The sequence below is a fragment of the Xiphophorus maculatus genome, chromosome 18 (assembly GCF_002775205.1).
Source record: "Xiphophorus maculatus strain JP 163 A chromosome 18, X_maculatus-5.0-male, whole genome shotgun sequence".
NCBI lineage: Eukaryota > Metazoa > Chordata > Actinopteri > Cyprinodontiformes > Poeciliidae > Xiphophorus > Xiphophorus maculatus.
In genome coordinates, this window is record NC_036460.1 from 14,986,902 (window position 1) to 14,996,725 (window position 9,824).

At 38.8% G+C, this 9,824-nt stretch overlaps 1 protein-coding gene across 1 annotated transcript; it reads left to right on the plus strand.

The window, feature by feature from the left end:
* Positions 1 to 3,695: 3,695 nt before the first annotated feature.
* LOC102220056 (forkhead box protein G1-like) lies at positions 3,696 to 5,758 on the plus strand. The gene has a single exon (XM_005817034.2). The coding sequence runs from the start codon at positions 3,773 to 3,775 to the stop codon at positions 4,949 to 4,951; it is 1,179 nt and encodes a 392-aa protein (XP_005817091.1). The 5' UTR covers positions 3,696 to 3,772; the 3' UTR covers positions 4,952 to 5,758.
* The last annotated feature ends 4,066 nt before the right edge of the window (positions 5,759 to 9,824 follow it).

Sequence of the window (9,824 nt, forward strand, 5' to 3'; positions counted from 1 at the left end):
TATTTATTCATGTGTTGTATTTTTTTAAATAGAAAATATTGTAAGATCGCTGCAGGATTTGTGGGTTTTTTATCTTTTACTGTTTTTTTTTTTCTTTTTTACTTTAGCGCTCTACGCAAACATATCAGTGCTCAATTTTCACCATCTGAATCACAAATAAAGCAAAGTATATACAAAAGAAATCTTAGGAAAGAGCGATGCTGTTCTCAGGGTGTCTCTGAGATCATTCAAAACAAAACGAGACGTGAATTCATACGATAGGCAGAGGAAAAACATCCAAGAGGATTACAGCTGTTGGGGCAACGCTGCGCCTTTTCTGCAGGGCCAAAAGCATTCCCGACAAGTGCTCACTTGTGTAGCGCGGCGATAGTGCAGAGAGGCCTCCGTATCAACGTGACTCCTACATGCAGGAACAAATAGCATGTAGTTAGAAACGTTATGATATCTGCAGATGCATGGTGAAACTCAAACAAGGATTCTGATTGATGGAAACAAGCAAGCAAACACTCTTGATTATATCTAGTTTCGGTGCGATGTATAAATAAGGATTTTTTTATATGTATATCTGTATTGCGTATTTGCTTTCAGAACAAAAGAAATGATTTTGTAGCACCGTTCACCCAATGAAAATATTTGCGCTTCTTGTATCTTGTCATCTATCCCAAATTCTTCAGATCTTCAAAAGCTCATTTGGTTTTTATTCCTCAGATATTTTAAAGACAACTCAGTGCAGTAGTTGAAGTTTTGAAGAAACGCAAAAGCTCACCAAAAACAATTTTGTGCATAGAGAATAATGCAACTGCGTGCCAAATGTAATTTAATCCAGGGATGTGTTTAAAGGATTCAAAAATGGACGCGACAGCAGATGACTTAGAGCCTCCAGAGCAGTTGGGATGCCAACACATAATTTAAAGTGTTAAGATTTCTTATCTGCTTAACTTTATTTCCCCCCCTTTTTACCGAAAACCTTTTCATCTCCGAATTACGTAGTATGAACAGTTTAACTGTGAAGCAGTGTTTATAAATCTACATATTGGGTTTATTGTCCGTAGGACGAAAGTTGCCTCAAAATATAATCATGGTAAAAATAAAATAAAATGAAATAAAAAGTCTCAGGTTTTCTGAGACTTTTTATTTTTAATCAGGTATGATTCGGTGTTAGTAAGGTTGTAAAACTATTTACTATATGTACAAAAGCACACAACTTATTAAATTACCAGTAACATCTTGAAGAGTTGAATTCTGAGGTACATATGCTAATGGAGAAATAAGGAGAAGGTGAGTCCAGCCCCGGGGAGAGGAGGGTATGAAGGGCTTGAGTTTCACCTCATCACTAAGTGTTATAATTGCAACTAAGAGTTCACCAATCAGTCATGCAGACTGACAGCGTGAACCTTTGTTTCTCTCCAGATTGTAGTGTCTGGTTTACAGTTTGGGTGGAACTTGTGCTACAGGCATTGTGGTATGAGTTATTTTTCATGTTGCTATTAAATTAGGTTTGGATGCATTGCTTCAGTCACCAAAGCAATTCTAGTCTATTATTTGAATTGACCGTGTACCTACTATCATTGGCACATTTTGCATTTAACACAACTTGTTTTATAGTTAATTAGTGAGAAAAATGAATTAATAAATTCCTGAAATTGGCTGTAAAACAAATTTGTTTTTTATAACACTCAAATCCGTTTCACATTGTGTGTGTGTGTGTGTGTGTGTGTGTGTGTGTGTGTGTGTGGGTGTGTGTGTGTGTGTGTGTGTGTGTGTGTGTGTGTGTGTGTGTGTGTGTGTGTGTGTGTGTGTGGGTGTGTGTGTGTGTGTGTGTGTGTGTGTGTGTGTGTGTGTGTGTGTGTGTGTGTGTGTGTGTGCATCCCCTGCAATGGTGTGACCTGTAAGTGTTGTTAGTGAAGAAGGAGGAGCTCAAGTGTACTTAGTTGTTCTCCAGAACAATTATCGTAAATCACAAATATTTGGGTTTGTATTGTTTGAAAATGTGTTTACTAGGCCTCATATATCAAAACTGGGTAGATTTGGATGTAAAGTTGTTGTGGAAAACACTCTCACAGAGGTTTGATGCTTTAAAATAGGCTTGATGTAAATGTTTTCTCATATTCTTAAGTTGGATGGCCTCACCCACAGATTTTACAATACTAAAAAAAACAAAAGAGTAAAAAAATACATTTGTCACACATGAAGTTGGCAACATCCTAACAGTGAAACACAAACAAAACTTATAATATAGTTTTGCATGTAAAAAAAAAAGTCTGCAGATGTTATATTTTAATCCCATTCATCTCAGAATGTATTCATAAGTCACATAATAGAAATGATTTTGTTTATATCAGTTTATTGAAATTATCACGTTAAAACGAACTGTCCAGCACAACATTGTGCAGTGTTGCACATGCCAAAATTAGGTCACACTGTTTCTTGGTCATGTAAAGCAGGATTTCTCCATGTGATCCAAGGATTACTCCCCAAGTTACCTCTTCACTTTGGCCCATGTACGAATGTGAGCTTCCTGTGTGCAATTACACACAAACACCTACAGCACTATTTAATGTTTGGTCAGCAATTTATGTCAAACAAAGTCCAGAATCAAATAGCAACTTTGTTTCAGAATAAGAATATCATCTCAGTTAAAGCTGAAAAAGAACATTTCTGAACTTTACACTTTCACAAGTGTAAAGTTATTCTCCTTCAGCATCCTCTCTCTTGTCACATAAGGAGGACTTTTCGTAAATTTCCACTCGTATTTAACGTAAAAGTCAATCCAATGATACAATTTAACGCCAGCTGTTGGAACATTTCAGCAACGAATCTCTGTGATCTTCAAATTCAACTGCTTAAATTAAATCATTAATTTAAAAAAACAACAATAAACATAAAGATATGTGGTTACACTAAAGTCTTGACTAACTCAGTACTGTAAAAAGGTATTTAAGAATATTGGTAAGGATTAGGTATACTTGACCACTCTTTCATGTCTTCTTCATTTGTGAATGCTTGCAATCACTGTGGCTCACTTGAGTCCAAGGGCCTTAGAAATAGCTCTTCCTCTTCAGGTTTTGAAAAGTGATTTTGTGTTTACTTTGATAATGGTTGGCATAAAAATTTGATTTACTATCCTTAAGAAAGAGAGAGAGAACAAATGTATATTTTCACATCACTGTTTCTGTGACACGTGCAGCTTGACTTTCTCACCTGTGGAAATCTGAAAGCATGCGTGCAGTTGAAACATGTCTTCCGTCCTGAAATGAGCATCAAAACGATCCTGTTTTTCACAAATGTTTAATAAATAGAACCAGAGTGCAGAAAATTAAAATTAAAAATGAAATGAAATAACCATAATCATTGAAAGTCACTAAACTTGTAGCATTAGTGACTGCCTGAGCATAACTATCACCTTATAGAGATTCCCCTTTAAACATTTGTCACGCTGTTTACTGTTCGTAATATTTACAGTTAACACGATTCTAAACCTTTGAAATTCACTATTTAGGAAATTGTCATAAAAATATTCAAACGAAGGCTCATATTTGATTTAGAAGATCGATTTAATTGCCTCGGCATGGGCTTAGTTTGCTTATACCTTGGCCCAGCTTTGCCGGTGCTGCTGCTATTGCGCATGTGTTGGCAAGTTTTGGTCAGCACGTCCTTAGCTCGTCACCACTTTGAATCCGCTCATCGTTGCTCTATACGCGCTCAGTGACGCGCCCTCCCGCAGTTTCACGGGCAGCTCGACTGTAGGCAGCGACTGCGCGCACAAGTTGAGATGGAGGATTTAAAAACTCCGGAGCGATTATTCCACAAGTCCTCTTTCAGCATCAGCAGTCTGCTGTGGAGAAGAGAAGGGATGGTGGATGACCAGGACTCGCCCTCTTCTCCTTCCCTTCATTCTGAGAAAACTTGTCAAGAGAACGTTGACAGCGACAAAAGCTGCGAAAACTCCAAACTAAGCTCTAAAAAGGATATCAAACCTCCGAAGCGAGAGGAAAATAAAAGGGAAGCAAAGAAAACAGAAGAGGAAGAAAGCGTCAAACCCGAGAAGCCTCCTTTTAGTTACAACGCGCTCATCATGATGGCGATCCGCCAAAGTCCAGAGCGACGGCTGACGCTCAACGGCATCTACGAGTTCATCATGAACAACTTCCCTTACTACCGACAGAACAGACAGGGATGGCAAAACTCAATCAGGCACAACTTGAGTCTGAACAAGTGTTTTGTTAAGGTGCCGCGGCACTACGATGACCCCGGTAAGGGCAACTACTGGATGCTGGACCCCTGCAGTGACGATGTGTTCATCGGCGGCACGTCTGGGAAACTCCGGCGCAGAGCCACGGTCAGTTCCAGGAGCAAACTTGGTCTGAAGAGAGGAGGGGGAGGTCGACTGATGCCCCCCAACACGGCAGCCAGTGTTACATTAGCCGCAGCAAGCTCGTTTTACTGGCCGGTGCCGCCGTTCCTTCCTCTACAAGCACCGGTGCGCGCTCATGTCGGCGCGGGGACCTACCTGCGCGGCCAGCCGCGCCTGTCCAACCACGCTGCCTCGGTGGTTTCTCATCAGACTCGGCTGAGTGCAACAAGCACTGCAGACGCTGACAGGTTCGTGCGGACGCGCCAGGAGATGTCCTACATCGGAGTCAGCTGCGCGCAGTCACGGCGCCATCAGATCGGCTCCGCCTGCGCCTCCTTCTCCGCCACGTCCATCCCCGCGTGCACCCTGCCTTTGTCGGACCCGTGCTCATTTAACATGATCTCCGGACAGGCCAGCTACTTTTACTCCCACCAAATACCATGCGCAGCAGCATTTAGTCCGTGTCCGGAGGAGTGCGGTGCTTCCAAGACTGGACAGCTTTTGTCCAAGGCTGGGCACTCAGAACTGGGAGGATATTGTACTGACTTTCCAAATTACTGCCCTCAAGTCAGCTCAAGCCCTTCTTTTGGGATATAAAAAAAAATGAGACTACGTCGGAAGAAAGAAAAAAAAACCCATCAGTGTAGCATTCATGAAAAACAGAAATTGAAGAAATAAAAAAAACAACTCAACCTAAACTGACAAGTGTATGTCTGCTGAAAGTTTTGCTATGAACGAATAACTTGCGAAAATGTTAAGTGTTATAGTAAGATGGAAATGCAACTCGAAGATTATTAATGCCAGGCAATATGTTGTAAATAAAGCAGTCTCTTGGTGCTTACACTACTTAAGTTGTGCCTCAGTATCTGATTACGCACGCCTTTATCTCCAAACAAATGCGCATAATTATATTTAATAACAGTATAAAAGAGACAGAGAAATGATCTAAAAATAGAAAAATAACTAATAGTGCAACACTTTCTAGCTGAAACATACATTGTTATCGTGTATTATGTGTTATTATTTCCCACGCTTTCGCTTGGGTGTGTTCGAAGTTTTGTGCGCACGTTTGGTGAGCAGATGCCAAGTAAGTGCAAAAGGGATATCAGTGAGGAAAATGTTCGTTTGCAGTGATTCCTTTCTGCTCAGCGACACATTTCAGGTATAAATGCTGTTTTTAAAAGGAGTCCAGGCTAAATGTAAACTGCAAAGCGGCAAGAAAAATGTTTAGTTCAAAGAAAAGAATTTAATTAGCCCAAAAGAGCCAAAAATAATTGTAAATTTAAAGATTGCTGATTGTATAAACATTGTGAAATTTAAAATTGTTCATTTGCTGCACTTATTCGGTTTCATCGTTGTTGCAACTAAAAAAAAAACATATTACATTCCTAGTTTAATTACTTTACATGTAATTAAACGATAAATAATGCATTTTAAATTGTGTTTTCTTCCCTCCTCATTAAAGCCTTATGCTGTTGTTGATTGTTCCTATTTGGCTTCGTTATTAAGCGTTTCACTCTGGAGATTTGAGCCCGCAAAAGGGAAACAGATGGACTAAATTACCCGTTTAAAATAATATATGAATAGCAGCCTGTGAGTGGAATGTTTGTCTATTATTATTATTATTATTATTATTATTATTATTATTATTATTATTATTATTATTATTATTATTATTATTATTATTATTATAGTGATCCATTTCCAGTGGTGCAGATCTTCTTGATCAGTATTTGGCTATATGTCCTTTCATCACTGACTGTTAAACTTTCCCTCACCTTCCCTCCGCCGCCGCCCATCCTCCACAAATTAATACAAAAAAACCAAATGAGATCTTTGGGGAAACAGATTAGAGCACCTCTCCCTGGACGGCTGCCTCGTCTTTAAACAAAAGCGCTTTTATGTAGAAAGACATCAGCCCGTCAGTCACAGTCGCTCTGTGGTTAAGGCAGACGGATCTGGATCAGGTAACTTCACTGTTGGCAAACTCGCTGTCTCGGTAGATGCAGGTGAATATTTTCATTAGTGGCATGAGTAATAGTGGCGGCGGGGAAAAAGAGTGGAGGACAGAGGTGGGAGTCAATAGGCGTACGAGGTGTTTTAATTGCATAAGGAGATGTGAGAAGATCTGGTTCTGCTAATCACCTTCCTGTAACATGTCTCCTGATAAACATAAATACTGAGCTAATTATTGTTTCATGAACAGAGCTTGGTGCTGATGTCTGCGCTGACAGGGAACTGAAAATGACAGAGATACCGAATTGTAGACACTTTAGAAAGGCTGTTTCTGGTTCTCCTTGCACATCAAAACTGCACAAATGTTTATGTTGCGTTCTGGAAGGTGCAGATTGATATGCTTCACTCTAACTGAAAAAGTTTTAATAACGCTTCAGCGGTTTTTACGTTGTTTTGTTTTTTTTACGGTAAAATCTCTAACTTCAATCTTATATTGCAGTCTTTCATAAGGGTTAATGAAAAAAATACAAAAATGTTGCACACAAAAAAATGTTTAAAGTAGGGCGTGCATGTTGTGTGCACGTATTTGGACTGTGAGAGACATAAAACTCCATGCAGAAAGTCATTGGTCGGGATTCAAACACGGAACTTTCTTGCCGCAAAGCAACTGGGCAAACTGCTCCATGGTGCAGTCATTGAGAATTCAGTCTGCTCAAAATCAAATCAAATCGATGCTTCCAATTACATAGATTCCAGCTTCATCCCCATTCTTATGAAGCCAAATTGAGATCATTGTGAAATTTCAACTGGTGAAAAGTTGGCTAGTTAATAGACCGATTTTTGCAGCAGCCTCCCCTGCCCAACCTGAAAAAAGTTCATCATGTTTCATTTTCTGCAGAAAACCAGTTTTGAAATTAATCCTACATGATTTCCAGGTTGTGTCATATGTTGATAGTTCTGCTGAATAAATCTTTGTCTGGCCCATCTGATTTAATGCTTGTTGCTCTCTTAATTAGGCAGCTGAAAAGTGTTTCCAGATTAGCTTCTGCTGTCCCATCAGCTGTAAGGTAACGCTGAGCTCTCCACATCTTAAGATTTGAGTCTCTTGGCTCTGGTGCGCTTCATAAAGGTATAGAACCGTGCACCCTGAAAATCAATCCCACACACTCACCTCCCTCGGCAACACACAGCCTGCCTTTATCTGCAGTAAGTGATTTCCTCAGGTAGATGTGTAACCTTTGGAACAAGGTGGGTGGGTTGAGCACCCATAGGCGTCTGTCTGTCTCTTGCCAGAAAGCCAATCTCTTAGTGTCTCATTGCTTCACCGTAGCATACATCCCCATGTCTCTCACTCTCTCTAACAGACACACTCACATTCACGATTTCCTGTTACTCTGTTAAAGACCATAACAAAGGCTTAACTGTTTGGATTGCAGTGTCAACCTAGCTGCTCCCTCATCCTTATTTATTTCCTCTGGGTTGTTCATACGCAGAAAAGGTTCATTCTGAAACATGTCCTCACACTTGAAAAATTAATCTCAGCTAATACTTCAATAATAGCCCTGGTAAGTCTTCAACCGACCTGAGACAAATCTGCATAGTGACTTTAGAACATAAAATCGAAAGTAACTTAATTGCCTGAAGTTATGTTTGGCATATTGACCAGCTACAAACGGTTAACAGTGTCTTCCGTATGTGAAATCTTCCTGAGAATAGGAGAAGTAAACTTCTGACATATAAAATCAATTCATCTTCTGTCATCTGTCTGATTGTATGTTGTAATACAAAAGTTGTGTATTTGTTTCACTCTGGATTGTTTTCATTTTTCCCTCACTGTTTGGGGTGAATTCCTGTTTATTTCTAAAGATCAGCATCAAACTCTGATTTGTTTATTTCTTACATTTTACTTTAGAAATCATTGTCACTTTTATTAATGCCTCTGTAAAGATGTCTTAAAGTCAAATTCATCTTTTGTTGCAGTTTCACGATGTCCAACTGAAAATAGAGAAATTCAGCTTTTGATTCTGAACATCTTTTTGTCGTTTTTAACATAATGGGGAACAATACAATGCATTGCAAATGCCTTTATACCACTCAAACTGTGATGTAGTTTCACATTGCAATAAGACATAGCAGTTGATTTTTTTGTGAAACAAAAGAAGTGTATAAATAGAAAGTACAAGGAACATTTGGCATGAATATGTATTCAGTCCTCTCCACTATACTAACAAACTAAATCCAGTCCTACCCAATGTATTCAGACTAACAAAGACCACCTGCATGCAATTTAACCTCAGTATAAATCCAGCTGTTTTGTGACGATATTGGAGGTTTGTATGAGAACACTGGTGAACAGCATCATGAGGACCAAGGAGCACAGTGGACAGGTCAGGAACAAAGTTGTGGAAAAGGTTACGGTTAGCTTAGAAAATAATATCCCAGGCTTTCAACATCTGATGAGAATTTGCTCAACCCATTATCTGAAAATTAAATAACTAAGGCACAATCATAAACCTACCAAAACTGACAGGTTGGGAAAGGAGGTCAGTAGTATTCAGAGAGAAGCCAAGAGGCTCTGGAGGAGTTGCAGAGTTTGACAGCTCAGATGGGAGAATCTTTCCACCAGACAACTATTAGTTGTGCACTCAACACATTAGCCCTGTGTTTTACACAGTGGCAAAAAAAAAAAGACATTATTCTCAAAAAGCCATTAAACGGCATTTTGGGGGTTTGCCACAAGCCATAGGGAACACAGTAAACATGTGGAGAATGCTACAAACATGACCAGAATTCAAATCTTTAGAATCAGTGAGGGTCAATCCAACTGATCAAATATGTATAGTTACACTTGAAAGTATTGTATGCTACCAAATAATGAGTTCAACCAGTCCTTCAAAACTGTGCTACTAAACACACTAGGGATATGAGGACAGAAGAAAGCATAAGAAAGGAGCCACATGACACTGACTATGCAAAACAGAATGGTCAAAGATTCTTCTTTCTTTTTGTTCAACCCTTATTAAATGTACAACAGTGATTTGTTTTTCCCTCCTTTAGTTATTCGTTCACATTCATTCTCCACTAAATAAATGTACCGGTGCTCAAATTCAAGGCTGACTTTTATTCATGAATAAATTACAATAAATTTGTAATTTATTGTCATTGTTATAATTTTCAATGAAAAAATATTATCTTTAGTAGTTGCAGTAGTAGTAGTAAAGTACATTTGAGAGTTACCAGTCGAAAAGCAATTTAGTTTCATCATATATGCGAGTAATGTGTAAAAAAAAAAAAAAGCAACGCCTGTTATTTAATAATTCAAAATAGCCCAAGTTTAAAAGAACATTCACATTATTATTGAACATTTTTAAAACATTTGTCGGGACTCAGTGAGAAATACACAAAATAAAGTTTTTGTAAAAAAAAAAAAAAGAAAGAAAAAAGAGAGAGTTCTGTGTTCGTGAATGAGAGGCCATCTGCTGTAACCCGGTAGTTATATCAACAGCTTCAAGCG